The 22,565-nt window shown below is 48.1% G+C and overlaps 1 protein-coding gene across 16 annotated transcripts in view; it reads left to right on the forward strand.

Moving 5' to 3' along the window:
* The window catches only part of SORBS1 (sorbin and SH3 domain containing 1), a 240,787-nt gene that overhangs the window by 113,788 nt on the left and 104,434 nt on the right, over positions 1 to 22,565 (forward strand). For 9 of the 16 annotated variants that reach the window (XM_073794153.1, XM_073794154.1, XM_073794164.1 and 6 more), the window contains exons 2-5: positions 7,753 to 7,797; positions 12,384 to 12,452; positions 15,250 to 15,345; positions 17,420 to 17,548. In XM_073794153.1, coding sequence (XP_073650254.1) covers positions 7,753 to 7,797; positions 12,384 to 12,452; positions 15,250 to 15,345; positions 17,420 to 17,548 — 339 coding nt within the window. The remainder of the gene's footprint in view (positions 1 to 7,752; positions 7,798 to 12,383; positions 12,453 to 15,249; positions 15,346 to 17,419; positions 17,549 to 22,565) is intronic. The other 7 variants (XM_073794152.1, XM_073794166.1, XM_073794157.1 and 4 more) reach the window with 1 other exon arrangement.

Below are 22,565 nucleotides of genomic sequence, written 5' to 3' on the forward strand. Positions count from 1 at the left end.
GAGTAATGGACTTGGCCAGTAATCTTTGTAACTGATTGTCAGAACACTTTGCATTGTTTGGTGAGTAACAGGGTGATATCAGAAGGTTATAAGGGGGAATTGGCACTGGCCAGTTCATGAATTGGCTGTGGATGGTTGCTTCTCATCTGGAATTCAGTGTTCATTGCCAAGACACAAAGGCTGAAGGTGCCCTGAGGAGGAAGAGGGATGAGAGGCTGAGTAATATTCCATTGTGTATATGTGCCACCTCTTCTTTATCCATTCCTCTGTTAGTGGACATTTAGGTTGCTTCCATGTCCTGGCTATTGTAAATAGTGCTGCAATGAAATAATGCCATTTGCATTATTTTTATTTGCATTATTATTATTCTCTAGGTCCCCATGGGTGGACCTAGAGATTACCATACTGAGTGAAGTAAGTCAGACAGAGAAAGGCAAATATCATATGGTATGGCTTATATGTGGAATCTAAAAAAATGGTACAAAGAAACTTATTTACAAAACAGAAATAGTCACAGATGTAAAAAACGAACTTATGGTTACCAGGGGGGAAAGGGGGGAAGGGATAAATTGGGAGATTGGGATTGCCATATACACACTACTATATATAAAATAGATAACTAATACGGACCTGCTGTACAGCACAGGGAACTCTACTCAATACTCTGTAATGACCTATATGGGAAAAGAATCTAAAAAAGAGTGGTTATATGTATAGCTGATTCACTTTGCCATACAGCAGAAACTAACACAACACTGTAAATCAACTATACGCCAATAAAAATTTAAAAAAAAAAAAAGAGGGATAGGAGGGAAAGTGGGCTTAGTAGACGGAATAAAGAGCAAGACTAAGGGAAACTTCCTGAATCCGTTTTTGCACCTAAATAATAAGGGGATGGATTAGATTTCTGGTTTATGAATTTTTTGTGGCCATACAACCCGTTTATCCAAGGAAAGCTCAGCGAGTATAAATGAATGAAATCGATAAAAGCACAGCTGCCCCGTTAGCCTGAGGGGGCTCATGGAACTTTCTTCCAAACAGGTGGAAAACCATGAAAAGGGGCTAGGTAACCTGCACGGATTCTTCTGGTTCTAATAGTCCAGGTGAAATCTTCTAGGAAGTGAGCATGCAGTTGGAAAGGAATGAGGACCCAGCTCAGGGTCCTCTAGCCCTTTAAACTCCTAGAAGAACTGCAAAGATCCTGTTCTAGAAGGAAGAGTCTCATGGCTCAAGGTAAACCAGTCCACAGTGACGTTTACAAATCAGGACCAGAAAGTGCTTGGGAGGAGGAAGGAGTTAACTGTCTTAAATTCAGTGGCAAGGTCAGTGAGGCCCCGACCACTGCAAAAACTGTTGCGCTTGGCCATGAGTGTGCACTGGAAACCTTTCTGAAGGCCATTTTAGATAACTGGTTAGAACGGAAACCACGTTGGAGGGATTCCAGGAGGAAATGGGAGGATGTGGGGGATGACCTATTGCTCCCTCTCCAGAAGCATCGGTCTTTCCACAGAAACCGTGGGCTTGTGCTGTTCTGAGCCCCCAGCTGTGTCATGGGATTCCAGGCTGAACTTAATGTCAGGGTCGAGTTTATCCTAACTTCCTCCCCTTGAAAGGAAGTGTTAGCGACTCAGTGTTTATCCCTTCTAGTTTTCTGAAGAGCCTTCTGCATCCTCTCCAATAATGCAGAGAGTGCATTCGAAGAGAAACGACATGATTAGAGATTGAGAAGAAGATGAGCTGTCAAAAAATTGCAGAAATGTACCTTTGCTGGTGGATCAGCAAAGTATGATGCAATAAGGCCAAGCATGTATTCTGGGGCTTTGTGAGCTGTACCTATTCTTTTCAAGCCACTGGAAGTAGCTGCAAATATATATGCGTGTGTGTGTGTGTGTGTGTGTGTGTGTGTGTGTGTGTGTGTGTGTGTGTGTATCAGGTCGGCAGATTGGATTTCAAAGCTAGAGTATAATCAGGGTCTGGTCGAATGGGGAGCTAGCTTCCTGTAGGCAGCTACAGTGGAGATAAGGAGGGTCTTGGTTATTTTGAAGGTAAGACTTGAAAGTTAGGTTCCGAAGGCTAAATAGAGATGAGGGCAAAGTTCCTGACTGAACACCCACCCACTAAATGCTCGGTCCTGAGGATGACACAGCGTCTCCCTTCCAGAATCTTACAATTGTGTGTGTGTGTATGTGTATTTGGGAAGAAGCAATGGAGGCAAAACACCATAGGTCATAGGGGAGGCTGGAGCATGCTGAGTGGGAGGTCAACCAGGGACTCATTCTCTTCCAAGAATCTTTGCTGGACCTTGAATTTATTTTTACAGACAAACTCAATTCCTCCCTTGTCCTATATCCCTGAATCATCCATATAAGGAAGGACCTTCTTTCCTTCCCCAATAAACAACCCATATTTAGTTATTGGATTCTATTTCAGCTGGGAGCATGAGCAACTTTTGCTTTTTGGTAATTATTCACTCTGTGTCAGCGAGACTTATCAGAATTATAGGGTTGTGGAATTAGAGAGGGGCCGTGCAGAACCGTTACTTATCTGGATGCATTCTTAACAAGACTGGCTACTTCACATCTTGTTCTTTTGGTGGAATGTCTGTTGATGCTGTGGTGTTCTGACCAAGTTCGGTAGGTCTTGACAGCCCGAGGGGTGGAATGGCGGCTTGAGCCTAGCTGGCCCACCCAAACCGTGACACTGTAGGTTCCTGCAACCCGCCGGGGGAATTGCTGCCCACTTGTAGTGGTCCAGTTTTGCCACTAGGTGGCACTGTTCATCTTTTTTGGCTTTTAACCAAAGCACCTGCCTCCTTTGGAGGGGACTTGGGGGAGAAATTATAAAGATGTGCCATCTTGTTCTCAACCAACTCAAACTCTTTACAGCTTAGTTTTTAAATAAATATTAAGTGTCAGAAATTTTTATGTAAAATAAACTCTCACGTTTAACATATGATGGTAATACTTGTACTATCTCTAAATAAACTGCGGGCATTGGACTGTGACTTCTAAAGCTTTCAGCGTTCTCTGGTCAGACTCAGTTTGTGCAGCTTCCTGATTGCATCCCCGCCGCCCTGGCTCTCAGCTCTTCAGGTTGTAGAGACAAAACCGTTTGCTGAACCACTTGGGATTCCCCTCTGGACGGCCTTATTCAGGAGGGAGGAATGAAGATTCTCCTCTCCCACTGAAACCTTTGGGGCTCCCTCCTCCCCCTCTCCTTGTGCTGCTCAAGATGCCTTGGTTGCAAACGACCAGCCATGGCCTCTGGTTGACTCAGAATGAAAGGGGGATTTATTGGCGAGATCTCAGGTAGTTCAGAGTTTACAGGAGGCAGGCGAACCACACTCAGAACAGGCAGAAATTCAAAGAGACTGAGATGCATGGACTCAGAGCCAACACCAGGCCCCGGAAGAGTCTGGATAAGGTGTCACTGCTGTTGCAACCACCGCCGAGGATGGGACACTGGGCACCGTCCTCGGCACAACTGCCACTGCCACAGTTTTTATTTTGATATTACTTTAAACTACCCCCTGCTTCGTGTCACCTGCTGCCCATTTAAACAACCAAGTGAGAGCATGTAACAGGACCTACTACCGAAAAAGTCTGTGTGTGCAGAGCTAGTACCCACCTAGGCATTGCCATTGCCGCCTACTACATCATACATGTTCTTCAAGTACTGGAATAGTGTCCTACCACCCTGGGCCCATTCTCTTTCCATCTTTTCGCAATCCAACCACTAAACAGTAAAACACCTGGCCTGGGGAGGGGCCCCCCGCAGAGAACTCTACACCTGGCATCCACTCTGGTTGGTGGATGTTTGTAGTAAAGTGATGGTTAGTATTTGGGATACTATCCCTGCCCATATGTACTTTAGGTCACTTTGTAAGTAAGGGTAGTGCTGACATCTAGAAATTACTAGTGTCTGTATTGAGAAATATATAAAATGTGCAAAGGGTGGCCGACATATGACAGATGGTGAAGACATCACGTGCGAGTTGAGGCGTCCTTTTTGTTTGCTTTATAAGACATTTCCATTCGTTTCTTCCCCGGCCTAAGAATGCTGTTGTGCTATGTACTTATTTTTTTAATTGAAGCATAGTTGATTTACAATGTTGTTGGTTTCAGGTGTACTGCAAACTGATTCAGTTTTATATATATATATGTATGTATATAATGTATATAATATATATATACTTTTTCAGATTCTTTTCCATTATAGGTTATTATAAGATACTGAATATAGTTCCCTGTGCTATACAGTAGGTCCTTGTTGTTTACCTGTTTCTTATCTATTTCTTAGTGTGTATCTGTTAATCCTAAATTCCCAATTTATCCCCCCCCCACCCACTTTCCCCTTTGGTGACCATAAGTCTGTTTTCTATGTCTGTGAGTCTATTTCTGTTTTGTAAATAAGTTTGTATCATTTTTTTTAGATTCCACATATGAGTAATATGATATTTGTCTTTCTCTGTCTGACTTAGTAAAATAATCTCTAGGTCCATCCATGTTGCTACAAGTGGCATTATTTCATTCTTTTTTATGGCTGAGTAATACTCCATTTATGTACTTATTTTTAAAATTAAGACAAACTCTACAGAGGGAGCTGGTAAATGAATTATGGAACGTTACAGCCATTAAAATGATGACTGTAAAAATCCAGAAAAATGTTCATGAAATATTTAATTTGAGAACTAGAACACAAAGCTGTCCAGACATTGTTTACAACTATGTAAATGCTATTTATGCAGATAAAGGTTAGAAAGTATTGTAAAAAAAGAAAAATATTAAGATAACTTCACTGTTGGAAGTAAGTCAGAAAGAGAAAAACAAACACTCTATGCTAACACATATATATGGAATCTAAAAAAAAAAAGGTGGTTCTGAAGAACCTAGGGGCAGGACAGGAATAAAGACGCAGATGTGGAGAATGGACTTGAGGACACGGGGAGGGGGAAGGGTAAGCTGGGACGAAGTGAGAGAGTGGCATGGACATATATACACTACCAAGTGTAAAATAGATAGATAGTGGGAAGCAGCTGCATAGCACAGGGAGATCAGCTCCGTGCTTTGTGACCACCTAGAGGGATGGGATAGGGAGGGTGGGAGGGAGGGAGACGCAAGAGGGAAGAGATATGGGAACATATGTATGCGTATAACTGATTCACTTTGTTATAAAGCAGAAACTAACACACCATTGTAAAGCAATTATACTCCAATAAAGATGTTAAAAAAAAAAGATAACTTCAGTGTTGAAATGAACAACATTTCAAATGAAGAACATTTCTATAGTCGTGCTTTAAAAGTTAAATAAATAAAACCTTAGCATAATTATTTAAATGATTTAAAAAATAAAACATTTGGATGCTATCCTGACATCCGTTTTGGCCCTGGGAGGCAAACGAAGGTATCATAAAACCAGGATAGGAAACCACCCGGGCATATGGAACACAGCGGGTTGTGTTCTTAACTGAAAGAACAAATGTTTCCACAGCTTAGAGAACAATCTGAGGGGCTGTTGAAGGTCACGGGTAGTCTCAGGTGTACTTGACAGTGACAGAGGCAAACTTACGGCTGATTTGGGCTGGAGAGAAGGACTTAGAATGATTTCCTTTTTGCCCCCAGCTTCTATTCAGTCAATTCCAAGGACAGTTAACAAGACAACCACCCAGAAAGGAAACTGGTGCCTGACTTCAGTGTTAAAAAGGAGACTAAACCGTGTCTCTTGGTGCAGACCCTCAGACCATACCATGACCTTAATACAGAATTCATGAACCGGGGAGTTGATATCCTCTACATCATTGCTTTTCACACTTGAAAGTACCTAGGGACCAGCTGGGGATCTTGTTAAAATACAGATTCTGATTCAGTTGGTGTAGGGTTGATTCTGCATTTCTCCTTTTTTTTTTTTTTTTTTGCGTTACGCGGGCCTCTCACTGTTGTGGCCTCTCCCGTTGCGGAGCACAGACTCCAGACACACAGGCCCAGCGGCCATGGCTCACGGGCCCAGCCGCCCCGCGGCACGTGGGATCTTCCCGGACCGGGGCACGAACCTGTGTCCCCTGCATCGGCAGGCGGACTCTCAACCACTGCGCCACCAGGGAAGCCCTTCTCCATTTTTTAGTAAGTTCCCAGCTGCTGGTCTGCAGACCACATGTTATATAGTAAGGTTCTACAGCACATGAAGACTTACTTTTCAGGTTGTCCTTCAGATGTGTTTAGCTAGACCTTACTATTCAAAACATGTGCAAGACTTGTACCTGGAAAGCTACAAGACATTGCTGAGAGAAATTAAAGGGGACCTGCATAAAGGCAGAGAGTTCATTCTCATGAATTGGAAATTCAGTGTTGTTAAAATGTTAATTTCCCCCAGATTCATACATAGATTGAACAGGAACCCATTCAGAATTCCAGCAGGCTTTTTTTTGTTTTGGTGGAAACTGGTAAGATGACTCTAAACTTTTTATGAAAATGCAGAGGACCTGGAAGAACCAAAATGATTTTGAAAAAGAATGAAGTTGGAAGACTCATACTACCCGATTTCAAGACTTACTATAAAGCTCTAATCATCAAGACAATGGATTAGATAAAGACAAATAAATGGAACAAAGTCCAGAAATGGACACACACATATATGGCCAGTTGCTAAATTGTGTTATACTAAGTGAGAGAAGCCAGGTACAAAAGATTACGTACCATATGATACCATTTATGTAAGATTCTAGGACTTCCCTGGTGGTGCAGTAGTTAAGAGTCCGCCTGCCGTTGCAGGAAACAGGGGTTCGATCCCTAGCCTGCGAAGATCCCACATGCCGCAGAGCAACTAAGCCCATGAACCACAACTACTGAAGCCTGCGTGCCTAGAGCCCGTGTTCCACAACAAGAGAAGCCACTGCAGTGAGAAGCCCGCACACCGCAACAAAGAGTAGCCCCCGCTCGCTGCAACTAGAGAAAGCCCGTGCGCAGCAATGAAGACCCAATGCAGCCAAAAAAAAAAAAAAAAAAAAAAACTTCTAGAAGAGGTAAAACTATAGTGACAGTAGCCAGTGGTTTTGGGGGACTTCAGATGGGACCATATTAAATGAGAGGGTTACTGTTTGCATATCAGTGAGTAAGTGGACTGCATTCCCACCTCAAAGCAGTAGAGTGTAGTTCCTAAGTGCCTGGGCTTTCAGGTCGGGCTGTCTGCGTTCCAGAACCAATTCTGCCACATGGGCAGCAAGCTCTTCGCCTCTCTGTGCTTTGGTTTCCTCATCTGTGTAAACTAATACAATGCTGGTTCTTACCTTATAGGGTCCTTGTGAGGATCACATGAATTAATATATTTAAAGCACCTAGAACATTTTCTTGAGCATAATAAGCTATATATAATCTTATTATTACTCTCCAATAATCAGTTTGTGTTGTGGTTTTATCTCTCTGTCCTAAAACTTGGTTCTTTCCTTCACCCTCTCCTTGATCCACATGGACTCATGTAACTTGAGGTTCTTAATAGAATATTATAGGTGGAAGGGATCTTGGACAGTATCTAAACCAAGTACAGTTGACAAAATGGAGGCCAAGGAGTTTGAGTTCTGTGCCCAAGGTCAGGTTAGCACACAGCCAACCGAGAACCAGAAGGCTGGCCAAGTAACACCTGGTCCAGCTCTGTTTTATCAAGGCTTATATACGGTGTTTGCATTTTTAATGTGAACCATAGGAATTTATCTCGAACCTGCCATTTATCAATTCCATTGTGGTGTTTGTTTTTCTGCAGAGCCCCAGTTACAGAAGACTTGTCCTATCACCACCATGAGCTCTGGTAAGTCATTAAAAACCCTGTCTTCTTCTTCCTGACAAATCTACAAAACTGGACTGTTTACCCAGATTTCCCTCTTACTCTGAAGGCCCCAACTGCATTTCATTGTTTATTTTTCGAGTCTTGGGTAAGCGTCAAAGTTTTGTCATAAATCGTCATCACAACCTTTATTGTTAATGATTTACTGAGTACCTACCCTCTGTCAAGAACTATGCTATACACTTTACATGTACTGTGTCCTAATCTTTATAACGGGCTCCCTTTCCCTCGATTTAACAACTTTATTGAGATATAATTGGCATACAGTAAACTTGTGGCTATTTTAAGTATCTTATTTGATAAATGTTGACATATGTATACACCTCAGTGGCATTTCTTAATCTGAGTGACTGCAGCACAAGTAAACGGATCCACCATAATTGCCCCATAGTATGAGCTAATCCGTCACTTCCTTTATCAGGGCAAAACCACCCTTTTGCTCTGCCTTTGGTAGTAAAAATCAAGACCTACACAAATGAGCAGTTCTGAGTAGTTTTGGTTTAGAGCTGGGGTAGAAAGCCCGGGCTAGGGAAGACAGAAGGGAATAGGTAGGTACCTGCTCACGTAGCCAAGAGCCGTCAGCTCTCCAGCCCAGGATTCGGGGCAGCGAAGTTTCCACCTGGAGATTGAGGCCCACCTTAGCTCCTGAGTGCACCCTGGAACCTCCTGAGACCTGCAGGCAGGGTGGGCTGGGGGATGACCTAGTGGATAGCTCACTCAGGGGCCTCCTAATCCTGAGATATCTCCAGGGTGCTATCAGAGACCTCCGGAGGTTAAAAACAAGCCTTTCCGCTTATTTACGTGCAGTGCCCTTTTAGCCAAATCCTAAACCTTGCCGGACAGTGTGTGCTCATTAGGAGGAGGAGGGCCACACACTGAGTGTGCGGGCTTTGGCCTGTGGTGGATCCTGCTCTCCACTCTCCTCTGTAAGATGGACATCACGAAAGCACCACCTCGTGGGAATTTTTGAGGATTAAGTGAGGCAGTGCTTCTAAAGTACTGAGCATGAGCCCGAGGCCTGTCCAGTGTCCCATCCGTGGGTTACCAGCTCAGGTTCCCTCCTTGCGAGGAGAGGGACTGGGCTTGTCCTTGACTCCATGGGTGCTTCTCCTGTGCGCGAGGCGGCTGCGTCCCTTCTTTTCCCCTCCAGGTGGGCTCGGGCGCTGCCTGTAGTCCCTGCTTTGCAACTCATTTTTTCTTGTCGCTTGGCTTTTTGTTTTTCCTGTCCTTCAAAATAGGCCAGGGTTTTATTGCTTTGTTTTGTTTTTTTCTTAGCTCTGCAGCCTAAAGTTTCTTGTTCTTCTAATATCAGGGTAAGCCTGAACTGGTATCACCACTCCTGGCATGAATAAGGGGGGAAGACGTGGGCAGGGAGGGGCTGGTCAAGGGTGCAGAGATGCCTGTGGGACTTCTCCCCAAGTTCTCTCGCAGGCGTGACGCTGAAAGGAGGCATTTCCTAGGAGGAGTCCAAAAAATCTGGACCCTTTGACCTGATAATCGCGCTCTCGGGAATGTCTGTCTTAATTCAAAGGAAACAAAAACACCCACATGAAGGTGGGGAATGAGTAGGTTCGTTATGTGTGTTTACTTGATGGGAGATTATGCCACTAATAAAAGTGATCATCCGGAAGAAAGCAGCTATGTAGAAAACATTCGTTTTTAACCTTTGGTGGAAAGAGCTGCATGTCTGGGGTCACCTGGCTAGTGACTCCTGAGGCAGCCCCAGGCCACCAGCACCCTGCTGCAGAGGTGTGAGTGTGAGGTGATGGAATTATTTTTCCAAATTTCTTAAAGTTTGGTTGTTTGATTAAAAAAAAAAAAAACACACAAAAGGAAAGGAAGGACGTGGGTCTGGGCCTTGTGGAAGCTCAGAGGCTGCTGGCACTGGGGAGGCCCAAAGCAAGGCCTGTAGTCCTAGGAAGGGGATGGGTAGGAGAAATTAGGGCAGGTGCATAGGGAAGGGATAGTCAGAAACGATGGAGTGATGGAACGGGTGATATCTCTTTTACTTGGATTTCTGGCTTTCTGCCAACACCCTCCTTCCATCCATCCCAGAAATGTAGGTGCAAAGGGGACTTTGGGAGAACTAGCCTTTGTCTGTAGGTAGATGAGGGGCAGTGAACAGGACGGGCCCTATGGGGCCAGTGTCGGGAGGTCATGGCCGCTGTGGCGGGTCTGGAGAGCGGGCACAGGGGCAGTAGCCCTGCTCACGTCTGGATCCAGGAGCGCCTGGGCTGGCCTGTCAGTGTAGCTTATGTCAGGGAGGCTGATTGTTAAGAGCCCAGGTAGGGTGACCAAGTCTCAGCCCAATGAGCTGCTGGGGTTGGGGGCTTCTTTCATTTTAAAAATAAAAAATGTTTATCCTAGCTGGGTTCAAAGAAGGTAAGCTGTGGGTGGGATGGACCAGACCAGACTTCAAATCCCTATTTAGTGATCTTAGAGCCCGGCATCCTTTCTGAGCTTCAAATTCCTTATCTATAAAATAAGAGTTCCTAACTTCTAGCTCCAGGGGCCTGGGCATTAAGAATAAAAATGAGGTGCTCATGAAATGCTGAGCAGGGACCCTCAGATCCGGGTAAATAGAGGGCTTTAGAAACCCATAGCTGTTCTGATTATATTTGTGGCTTGGTTTGCTCTTGGCCGCAGGGGACGGCACCCCAAGCACACTGATCACATGTCCCACCTGCTTGTCTTCTCTGGACTGCTGCCGTCAGTTCTGGGACGGGAAACTGGGTGGGGCTTAGGCTGCCGGTGGGCAGTGAGGGTCTCAGTGTCTGCAGCTGAGCAGAACTTTGAAAGGTCTCCACTGGTACACAGGAGGTGACATTCAAGGTGAACCTCACGGTGCAGAGGATTTCCCCAAGCTAGGAAAGGGGGAGCGTGCATTTCTGGCCGAAGGCCTTGCAGGAACCAAGGCCTGAATGTCGGAAAGTATCTGATGTGCTGAAGGGGTTGTGAGGAGACCGTCATGGAGGGCAGGGGCAGGAGGGAACTGCAGCTGGAAAAGGGCTGGGACCTGTGGCTGAAGTGCCTGGAGCCCGGGATGAGTTGCCCAGGCTTTGTCCCTGGGTAGCTCCTGGTTACTGGGGCTTGTTTGTTGGTTTGCTTTTAATTATCAGGAAGGTCAGTTTGTTCATTTGAATATAACCACTTATGCCAACATACAGGCCATCTCACTGACTAAAGAATGATATTCCTAATGTACATTTGGGGGAACTTGATTCCAAGTTCAATTTGTTTCCTAATTGAAATGATAACATGTATGGTTGAATTCCCAGACTAAACCCTGATATTTTTATTTCTCAAAATAGAAGTGAATTATTTGCAAAGCAGAAATAGAGACACAGAGGTAGAGAACAAGTGTGTGGATACCAAGGGGGAAGGGGGTGTGGGAGGAACTGAAACATTGGGATTGACACATATACACTATTGATACTATGTGTAAAATAGACAACTAATGAGAACATACTGTGTAGCACAGGGAACTCTGCTTAATGTACTGTGGTGACCTAAATGGGCAGAAAATCCAAAAAAGAGGGGATATATGTATATGTATGGCTGATTCATTTTGCTGTACAGTAGAAACTAACACAACATTGTAAAGCAACTATACTCCAATAAAAATTAAAAAAACAAAAATAGGGACTTCCCTGGTGGTCCATTGGGTAAGACTCTGCGCTCCCAATACAGGGGGCCCAGCTTTGATCCCTGGTCGGAGAACTAGATCCCTCATGCATGCCACAACTAAAAAAGATCCCACTTGCCGCGACGAAGACCCAGTGCAGCCAAAATAAAAAAATACATATAATAGTAAAAATGTAATTTAAACATTAAAAACAGACAAAAAAATAAAATAGAAGTGAAATGCAGTATATTTAAAGTGGAGGGTTTTAGAAAATCATGTTGCTTTGTCCTGTTTTGTTCTCTGTCCTGCTCCCTGGGGCTTTTTCAGCCAGATGGGGGTCTAGAGGGTGCTCTCCAGATACAGACTGAGGGCTGGGGTGGAGAAGGGGCAGAACGAAGGCCAGGAGAGCGGTCAGGGGGCCAGGTCATCGCCACAACCAGAACACAGGAGCCTCGGCTGGGGACCCTGGGCTGGGGGCAGGACCGGCATGGCTTCCATAGCAGCGGCGGTGGGGCGGGGTGAAGGGAAGTGTCACAGAGACTGAGGTTTCTGTCCTGGCGTCTGACAGCTCTCATCCGGGATGCACAGGGATGTGTTCGAGTGGCCTTGGAATGGTGGAGAAGCCTTTGTCAGGCAGGAGATGCCATTTTCAAGGAATTAAGGAGATTTGTTTTTAAATGTCAGAAGTGAAGCCAAGCCAGGAAGCCAGAGAATTTACAGCGCTCACAGCACACTTCCCATCCCAAACAGCTTTCGCGTTCTCCCTGCCACAGAGCGTTCTCGGAGCTCAGCTACGACGCCCCGGGGCCCTTCTTCAGGCCTGAGGAAGCCTGCAGGGCCAGCGCTTTGCACCGGGTGGGACTCAGGAAAGGGTAGCTAGACGTGATCACAAGCCTTGGGCTCTTTCTTTCTTTCTTTCTTTCAGAATGCGACGTGGGTGCTTCCAAAGCTGTGGTGAATGGTTTGGTACCGGGCAGCAATGGGCAAGACAGAGGTAAGGCTCTTGAAGGGAAACTTGGCATTTCTAGAAGGAGCAGGGCCCGGGCCACCTGCCTGGTGGGAACGGTCACTGGTCTAATTAGGCCGTGACCTGGAGACCTGTTCCTATGCTGTCCGAGAATCAGGAGTCTGAGGCTGCCGTTTCCCAATGTGAGGTGATGTATTAAAAACTGTCCCTAGCTCACAGGATGCCGTGAACCACAGACCCCAAATACACGGGCAGAGTCCTCGTGTGTATGGCATTTATCAGCCTGCAGTCTCTCTTACCCGGCATTTCACCTCCACCTGTGATAAATAGTGACACATTCACCATCCTGACCCTGAGGCAAGAGCCTAAATTGCTGAAATAAATTATTTTGGTGACATGAGTTTCATGCGCATCCTCTCAGATTTTCAATTTTTAAAATTTTAGGACAAAAGATGTAAGTGTGAAATGAATGATGGGTAAGATGACGTTTGAGGTCCCATCTCTCATCCTGAACAGCCAGGCCTCAGGCTTCCCATGTCACTTTGCAGTGTGAGGAAACAGGGGCTCGGGTCCTGGTCTGCTTCTCGTAAACAGAGACCTCTTGGGAGGTCCTTTGTCTTTATGGCTATGAGTTTCCTTATCTAGAAAATGAGAGAATTTGATGATCTGCAGTATTTTTTCCTGCTTCAGATTCAGGTTCCAGTGATTCTATCAGTGTTCATCCCACAAGTCTTATGGTATCAAAGAGGGAGGGCAAAAGTCCTGTCATGGGCATTTAAGTCAAAATGCACCCTCCCTCAAAGAAAACGCTTACAAAGTTTGACATATTTGGGGCTTCCCTGGTGGCGCAGTGGTTGAGAGTCCGCCTGCCGATGCAGGGGACACGGGTTCGTGCCCCGGTCCGGGAAGATCCCACATGCCGCGGAGCGGCTGGGCCTGTGAGCTGTGGCCGCTGGGCCTGCGTGTCCGGAGCCTGTGCTCCGCAACGGGAGAGGCCACAGCAGTGAGAGGCCTGCATACCGCAAAAAGGAAAAAAACAAAGTTTGACATATTTGGACTTTGTAATTACCATCTGGGTCAGCCAGGTATTCATTCTGAGACGAGGCAAAGTGTAAAGTCAGAAAGAGCAGCCAGGAGGGGAGGCGTAGAGAGCGGGAGAGATGGGGAGCCTGGGGCCGGTTGGTTGGGAGGGTCCTGCTGTTGTCCTGTCTTCCGTGTCTCCCTGCCTGGCCGCTCTTCTCCACGCCTGGTGTGAGGCAATGTTCTCGGGGTCTTAGACAGCCTTGGCCAGTTCGCTTAGGGAATGTTGAAGGGCGGTGCCTAATAAGCATCTGATGAGGAGCACACGGGGAGACGAGCGTGTCTGATGCTCACCCCAGCCCTGTGAATTCATCAGCAGAAGGGACCTCGGAGGTGGGCGGGCAGGGTGGCCCGTGGAGTTGCATTCCCCTCGCTCCTTGGTAAGACCCACCTTTGGTTGGAAAGAGGAAGCAGATGCAGCCTGGAGTCATCAGGGCGGCCTGGGGCGCTCAGTAAACCAGGTGCCAGGACAGCTGGGCTCCAGTCTCGGCCTCTTCGCTTGAGCACTGGATGACTCCGACCAGCTCTCTTCTTCCTCTGCAAATGGTAACAGAATCCTCCCACCCAATCTCCCAGGTGGCCGTAAGGAACAGTCAGCAGGGTTGCTGTGAAAGCTTGTTTGTATCTTAACACGTGCAGGGTTGTTATTATCAACTCAGTTCTTGGCGGCTGTATGCTGCCATGGACCTTGTGAAATGACAGCCTGATGGACTGGAAGGTGAACTGCCCACCTCCGAGCTGCCTGCCTCCCTCCTGTCCCCTTGACAGGCTCGTCAGCATGATGCTGATGCAGCCGTGACGGTCTTGCTTCCCAAACAGCCCTACCCCCCAAGATGTGACGTGGATCTGGGACCGTAAGAACTCCGGGTGTTGCTCAAGAGTGACATTGCCACCCTAGGCTTGTTGTGAGAAGGAGGGTTTGGGACTACGCCCACCATTGAGATTCCAGAATCTGGGTAGGCAGGGGGCCCAGGGAAGCCTGTGCCTAGATAAGCATGAGCATCCGGGACTTGAGGACAGCAGCCTTCACCCATATCCCAGGCAGTATCCCAGCTTTCAAAGCTCAGCTGGTGGCAGCACCCTGGGCCTCGCGCTTGAGTGCGCCCAGAGTCTTGAACAGGCACTTGGACACTCGGCAACCTCTTGCCCAGGGAAGGATGGCTTTAAGTAGGCCATCTGCTGCCCAACAGATGGGGCCTCTGATTTGCTCAGGGCCGGAGAGCTGTGGTTGTCAGAACAGGCACAAGACCCCAGGAGTTACGATCCTGGAGAAGCGGCTGTGATGGCTGAAAGGACCAGGCAGCTCCCAAATTTGTTCCCTGTCCTTCCTCCACTCCTCTGGAGTTAGAGGAGCCATAACTCTCCTCCTCGGAGCCTCCCCCCAGCATAGACACCCTAGCCTTCTCCCAGGGGGCCCCTTGGACCCTGCTTGCTCTCCCTTCCTCTATTTGCCAGGCCATCTGCGTCTCTGTAAATCTCTTTATCTAACAAGTTCCTGGTGCGGCAGGCAGCACAGACACTGATCAGCTGCATCTGGGGGACGGTCATGGGAGGGTTCTGGTGACTTGGTACAGGACTCTAAAGAGCGAAAGCAGGTTATTTTAAGTTACCGCATCTACCGCTCTTCCTATTGTTCTTTTGGTGTGGGCGACTTCCTCCTATTGTCCCTGCCCGGGTCCTCCACCGCCTGAGTGTTTCCCAAATGTTTTTTCTGGATGCACCATTTACCCTTTTGTGTTTTCAGCAACTGCAGACCCTATACGTGCACGCTCTATTTCTGCTGTTAAAATAATCCCTGTGAAGACAGTGAAAAATTCTTCAGGCCTAGTACTCCCTCCAGGTATCTCTCCTCGGGTTGGTTTTGGTTTTGTTTTTTTTTAAATTGTTAGCAGATCATGCATGATCCTTTCTTCTTGCCTTCTAACAAAGACTTGGAGGCTTAATCCTTGCATGTTTAGGAGCCACTCCCTTTCACTTCTCTGGCTGGTTTCGTGTGTGTGTGTGTGTGTGTGTGTGTGTGTGTGTGTGTGTGTGTGTTTCTGTGAGCCACCGGCAAGTGTGGAGAGGAACTGACAGGTGCCTTGCCCCTCCCCCTTAAGGAGAAGGTCAGTCCAGAGGCTGAATGTTGATTCCAGCTGGTGTAGGTCTGAGCCACATAGACGACTTAGGTTCCCCTTAGATGTTCCAGCTCCCAAGACTTTATTTAAAACTCCACTGTCCCCAAGAACTAATGTGGCTACACAGGGAATCTCTGAATTGGTGTGAACTTGAAGCAGCTCCCTCAGATGCCAAACCTGGCTGCGTCTCTGTGATGCTGGACGGACCATTTCCCTGAGCCCTCCCTCCTCTGCCCCGAACCTCACCAGCAGTCACTTCCTGCCTCTCCTCTCCAAGGAAGCGGGTGCAGTTCAGACAACAGCCCTGGCTCATAGCTTCCTTCTGTACAAAATGAGACGAGGGAGGCCCAGGTGGCTCTTCATCCCACTGGTGGTTCTTTCAGGAGTTGGGCCAATCTGGCTGTGCATCCAGGACACTGTGGACGGGCTGGGTTTGTCACTTTGCCCCTCACCCTTTGGCAAAGACCATGACTTTGCCCCTCACCCTTTTGAAAAGACCGTGAATCAATTTTGCCAATAGTTCTGTGACATCAGTCACTTACCCTCTTGATAGGGTTGGATGAGTCAGATGCTCTCCAAGGCTGCTGCCCGCCCTGCTGTACATTGTGGTTTTGCACTTTGCTTTCAGTGCAAGAGGTGCTGACGGCAGATCTGTCCTCTTCTGTAACACTAATGATCGTTCTGTCTGAGCTGTCAGAAAGGGGGCTGCCAGAGTGGAAAGGAGAAGCAAAGAGGCTTGGCTCCTCTTGGCCCTGGCACAGGAATGGGCATGAGTTGGACATCTGAGCCCACATCCTGCCCGATGCCCGTCTTAAACGTTACCCATAATCCCAGCCATGACAATTTGAGGTCCAAGATCCAGGCTGTGCTGTGAGCAACTTGAAAAACTGTGGAATTCAGTTCAGCTCAGCTGTACAGAGAGAAACATTCAGCACGTGTACCTCCTAGGGCTGTGTGGTCTGTGTGGCTTTCTTGTTTCCCCGTTACTGATTTTCCTGGAGGATGAACATCCAGATCTTTTGAAGCCTATTTTGAAATCCTTCTCCATGCGGTTCTGAAAGATACCCTTGGTCTGTTATTAGGCCATTGTGAACTGTAGGAGAGGTCGGGGCCCAGGAAAGGCTCAGCTGGAAGTGCAGCGAACACTGTTCCTTGAAGGATTTAGCATTTCTAGTCGTTTTCTTTGGTGTGAATTTTCTTCATTAAGTTTCGAATGTGAGGCTCTGGCCCTTGACCTTTCTCCCCAGGCAGCATATCCTGTCTCACCACTACAGGGGGCTTGGCTTGCTGATACAAGGAGATTGTCTTTTGCTTTTCCGTTGGGGGGCTGCACGGAGCAGTGATTCTCTACAGAACCACCACCTTATTCCCTGTGCTGTCGACTTGCTCTTTTTTAAGAAGGATGATGTGGGAGCTTGAGAAATCTTTCATAAATTCTTTCTTGAACTGAGCCTTACTAATTGGTCAGAAGCTGCTCACCAACCTAAACTTCATTTAATAAAAGGAATCAACCCGCTTTGATTTGGAAATGTTTACAGCTGACGTTGTAACGCATCCATTGACTCAGAACTCACTGTTGCCTCCATTTCCTCCTAACCTCATGATGGGTGGTAAACCTCTGAAAATGTGATTTGTCCCTCTTCACCATCCACAGGTTAATTTTCATTGACCGTCAGACTGCCTGTCTGTAACCAGGTTCATCTCATTCCCCAGCTGTACCAAGTTGCTGGCTGACTGTCGCTTTCATCCTCCAGGAGCCTGGGACTCAGTCTTTCCTCTTGGGTCTTTCCTTTTCAGACACGGATCCTACAAAAATCTGCACTGGGAAGGGAGCGGTGACTCTCCGGGCCTCGTCCTCCTACAGGGAGATCCCAAGCGGTAGCCCTGTGAGCCCTCGGGAAACCCCGCAAGAGGAAAGGAAACCAGGTGCGCTACCTCGGAGACCAGGGGAAGGGTGGGGCTCTGCCTACCGATTCTCCCAGGGGCCCCTGGCACAGTCCTCTCCGTCTCGTCTCTGTGGTGGGTGGTGATCACTGCCCTAAACTGACAGGTCCCACTTGCTTCAGGCAAAGGCACGGCGGCGACCACTTTACTCTAGCTTTTGACGGAACGCGTGAGCAGTCTGAGGCTCTGCAGACTAGTTTAGGAGGATGGAGATGGCTTAGGGGCCTGGGGAGGGAGTGGTGGGATGGCCTCCAGGCTTGGCTTCTTTGAGCCATCCCCACTTCTAGGGGCTCAGCTGTGACCATCCAGGCGGGGCTGGGGCTGGGGAAGAAGCCAAGGGAGACTGAAAAGTGCGGGCGGCCGAATGGCCTCAGCTCCCGGAAAGCAGGGAGGCATCCCGAGGGAGCAGGATCAGGAGAGCGTGTCTAAGGCCAACGCAAAAGCCCCCGCCCCTCGGGAAACCCGGGCGCCTGGAGCACGGTGCTGAGGTGGACACCTGGGACTTCGGGATCGGCACATGGGGTTCATGTCCTACTTCCACCACCTGTTGGCTGTGCAGCCTGGGATGAGATGGCTGCTCTCCCTCACCCCTGGTGAGCCCACCTGTCGGATCAGGTTGATAACTACCTGCCTCGCCGCGTCATTGTGAGGATGTCAAGGGTTTTGCACTGAGGTTTTGCATTGTCGACAAGTTCCCAGGTCCTGCTGATGCTCCTGGGCCAAGGACCACACTTGAGAGCTACTGCCATAGGGGATGGGAGTTTTCTCCCATCTTGAAGGAAGGAAATGGAGAGAAAATGAATTGGGGTGATGACCACTTCCTTGGGACCAGAGACATGCAAGCTCTTCTGGTAGTCGGGAGTGGTGTGTTGTGATAAGATGGAATTGTACAGGATGGAGATGGTCAGTACCCAGCATCCTGGAGACTTGACTTTCTTTCTGTTCCCTGCCAGCCGTAACAGGTACCAAGGCAGATGCCCAAGGACGAGGCCAGGCTAGGGTTTGAGCACCAGCCCCGTTCTGGTAATGTCAGTCCCTGTGGAAAGCTTCTTTTTCCCTAGGCTCAGGGGAAGGCATGAGTGGCCTCCAGCACTAGTAGGTTGAAAGTAGCTGCTTGGCTCTGTTTTCCTGAACCCATACCTGCCTCTTTCCCTACTGTACTTTGCCACTCTGGTCTCCAGGAGAGGTGGGGCCGCTGGGAAGATACATCCCCCAAGCTGGAGGACCTCTGAGAAAGAGAGAAACCTAAGGGATAATTTAAAGAGAAGGACCATACCTACAGCCCCGTGGCCCGATAAAATGACCTCACAACCTCCTGGCCCTTCCTCTGGTGGTGAATGGGAATGGTGAATGGCAGGAGAGGGAGCCTTGAGCTCCCCCTGGTGGTCACAATGTGGCACTAACACAGAGCCCCGATGTTATTCTTTACCTTGCTGTCTGTAGCTTTGCACTCCAGTGCAGTGATTTGAGCACTTAAGGAAGCTCTCTCTAGTCCTCAGATAATTCTATATCTTACAGATTTATAACAGATAATTTGGATTAAAAAAAGATCTTGTTTTAAATTGAAAATACTCTGAAGGATTGGGGGATGGCTATCAGTCATTCACACCTTACAGTAGATTAATCTTTGTAGATTATTTTTCTCCAGATAAATAGAGGTCATTGAATCCAAATCAGCAGACATTCATTCTGCATCCTACAGGGGCCAGGCATCACTGGGGCCACGAGGAATTGTGGCGAGAAGGGAAGAAAAGGGAGAGAAATTTGGGGGCATCATGTGAGCACAAGAGTTCCAACCAGAGAGTCAGGTGTGGAGCCCCAGTCCACTGTCATGCTTTCTGACCACACGTATGTCACACCTCTGAAGCACGTATGAAGTATGAGGGTCTTGGGACAGATGGTTTTCAAGCCTTTCTGGTTCCAGAATGCTCTGTGAACTTGGGAAGTTTGGGAATTAACCTGACACAAACAGAAGCCTATTCACTGGGGACACATTCAGGACTGTACCCTAGGCCAGTTTGGGTGGAAAGGAACAAGCTGGGGTTGAGTAGGGGTGGGGGGAAATTACACTGATTAGGTGAACAGCAGGCTGGAATGAGTTAACACTGGAGGTGCGGATAAAAGAGGATGCACCTCCAGAGGTGGGACACTCAGGACCAGGGATCTTGTTCTCTTACCCTCCTGGCCATTGGCCAGCATCCTGCTGGCCCTTGACTCTGGCTGGGTCCATGTGGCTCCCCAGCCCTCCTCATCCCTGCCTGCTCCCTCCATCTGAGCCTCTGGATGACAACTTGCTGGCCCCCACCAAGCCTCTGAGACTTGACCAGCCTCATGGAAACAGTTTCCGGCAGCATTTGATGGCAGCTGTGCTAGCCTGGACTGGGAGCCCAAGTGTGAGGCAGGGAGCCTTGCTTGGCTCTTGCCAAGGACTGGGCGTGCTTCCTTTTCCCAGCATCTTCACAGATAGTGGGTGTCAGATAGCGTCCAGGTCTCTCCCCTGCCACCAGGGCCAGCATCTGTGCCCCAGCTGCTCTGGCTGTCTCCTCTCTGCATTGCTCCCTGGCTTTACCACATTGCTCCATCCCTGTAGATCTCCAAGTTGCTGATCATCTGCCTGAACTGGAAGCTTCAGTCTCACGTTACTGCCCAGCACCTGTGGCCTGATGTCTTTCCCCATATGGCCCCTTGACACCTGCATTTCAGAGGTGGCCCCTATTTCCAGTCCTTGCTCCAGCTCCCTTACCCTGTGAGAGGTGGTCTCGCTCTCAAGTCACACAGTCCTCTCTCAAGGCTCAGCTGTACCACTTACTGTCTTGGTAATATGAGCAAATTAACCTTGGAGAGCTTCACTTTCCCCATCTGTAAACTGGAGATGACCTTAATAGAGTTGCTGGGATGCAGTGAACTCTTCCATCTCAAGATATAGCACAGAGCCAGGCATGTACAAGGTGCTCTTGAACGGAAACGATTCTAGTTTCTGCGGATCAGGAGGCCACTTAAAGACTTGCAGTAATTTCTCGTAGAGGCTGTGAGGGTCTAGGCCCAGCGTGGTGGTGGTGGGAATGACGAGCAGGGGCCAAGCGAGAAGTGTATCTGGAGAGTGGAATGGCAGGGCTTGGCACAGTGTTTAAGGAGTGCGGAGAGGTAGGGCTCCATGCGGAGCAGAAGGCGCCTTCCCTGCTTGACTGGGAGAATAGATGTGGCACCCATGGAGATGCTGGATTTATGAGGGGAGTTGGAAGGAGTGTTGGATTCCACTTCTTGACGTGCTGAGTTTCTTGGCAAGAGAAGGACTTCTAGGAGGAATTTTCTAATAGGCATTTGGAAATTTGGAATCCAGGGTGTGGATTTGGGAGCCATTGGCATCCAAGTGAACATGGGGAGAGTGGAGATGCTCTCTGAGGTGGAGTGACAGACGGAGCCCTCAGAGTTGCCCAGTTTAAACCCAGCCTCCAGGCTCCTGCCCTCAGTGGTAGCTTGACTCTGGATCCCTGACCACCCTCCTAATCTCTGAATGTAGACCTAGGTTTGGGGATCTGAACCATCTGGAAAGAGCTACAGTAATCTTAATGCTGATTCCCGGCCTCCAAGAGAGGCCTCTTATTCCTGCTTCCTGGTATAATAGCTTGGCCAGGTTTGGGTAATGGCCCTGTTGGTTCAGGTGTGACTCCACCTGTGTCCCCAGGTCACGGTGATCATAAGAGGAGACAGGGAGCCTGAACTGGTGGTGGGCGCTGTACGAAGCTTCCTTCTGGTATGGCGTGGAGACCATCAATCCCTGTGTTCTGACTCAAAAGCCAAAGTTCAGTTCGACATTTACAGCTTATTCTGTGCCAGTTGGCTCCCATCCTTCCTGTCTGATTCTTGACTGCAAAGTTAGCTATGGATGTAAAGATTCTTGGACCTGCAGTCAACTCATTTCCTCACATTTGCTCTCGAGAAATGACAGTAGCAAAAAGATAAGAAAATTGACATTAAAATAGTTAGACATTCCCTACCCCCATTAACTAAGAGTCTTTTTCGTGAGCTCATGTATGAGAAAAGGGGGCCAAATGAGAAGTAGTTGGAGGCAAAAGTCCCCACAAGAGAAGACTCTCACTGTGACACCAACTGCAAGGTCAGGGGATTCCCACAACCACTCTCAGGTTTGATAATTTGGTAGCAGGACTCAAAGAACCCATTGAAAGCTGTTATACCCACAGTTCTGGTTTATTACGGGGAGAAGGTACAGATTAAAATCAGCTAAAAGAAGGAAGCATGGAGTTGGTGTGGTCCCTCTCCTGTGGAGTCAGGACATGTTAGTTCCCAGCACTGCATGTGAGAACATGCTCAGAGCAGTGCCAACCATGGAGGTCATACAGGCTGTGGTGTCCATGGTTTTCACTGGGGCTCTATTACATAGGTGTTATCCACTGCCCAAGTGGTTCGTCTCACTCTCCAGTCCGTTAGGAGGTTGAGCGCAAAGGCCCCCAACCTAAATCATGTTATTGGTTTAGCACAAAAACAGTCCTATCAGGATGACATTCCAAGGGCTTAGAGATTAACTCCTGGAAGCCAGAGGGCAAAGGCCAGACCTCCTTTTGGGGAAGAGTAAATTCTTTACCACACAGCATGAATAAAAGTTAAACAAGGTATGGAACGCTCTTAGACCCACTTTTAACACCTTTCCTCTAACTCGTGGATTCTCTACCAGGAAACACAGATCTAACTCAATGAAAAGTGTCCTGAGATCCCAAGAAGTGATCAGCAAAACAAGCTTACAACAGACGAAAATGAAATTAGCACAGAGTGAGATAAAGGAAAATAAGTAAGCTGTGGCCACAGGCCAGAAAAGATTGTATATAAAGAATAGATGGGGCTTCCCTGGTGGTGCAGTGGTTGAGAGTCCGCCTGCCAATGCAGGGGATACGGGTTTCGTGCCCCGGTCCGGGAAGATCCCACATGCCGTGGAGCGGCTGGGCCCGTGAGCCATGGCCGCTGAGGCTGCGCGTCCGGAGCC

The sequence above is a fragment of the Tursiops truncatus genome, chromosome 16 (assembly GCF_011762595.2).
Source record: "Tursiops truncatus isolate mTurTru1 chromosome 16, mTurTru1.mat.Y, whole genome shotgun sequence".
Classification (NCBI taxonomy): domain Eukaryota; kingdom Metazoa; phylum Chordata; class Mammalia; order Artiodactyla; family Delphinidae; genus Tursiops; species Tursiops truncatus.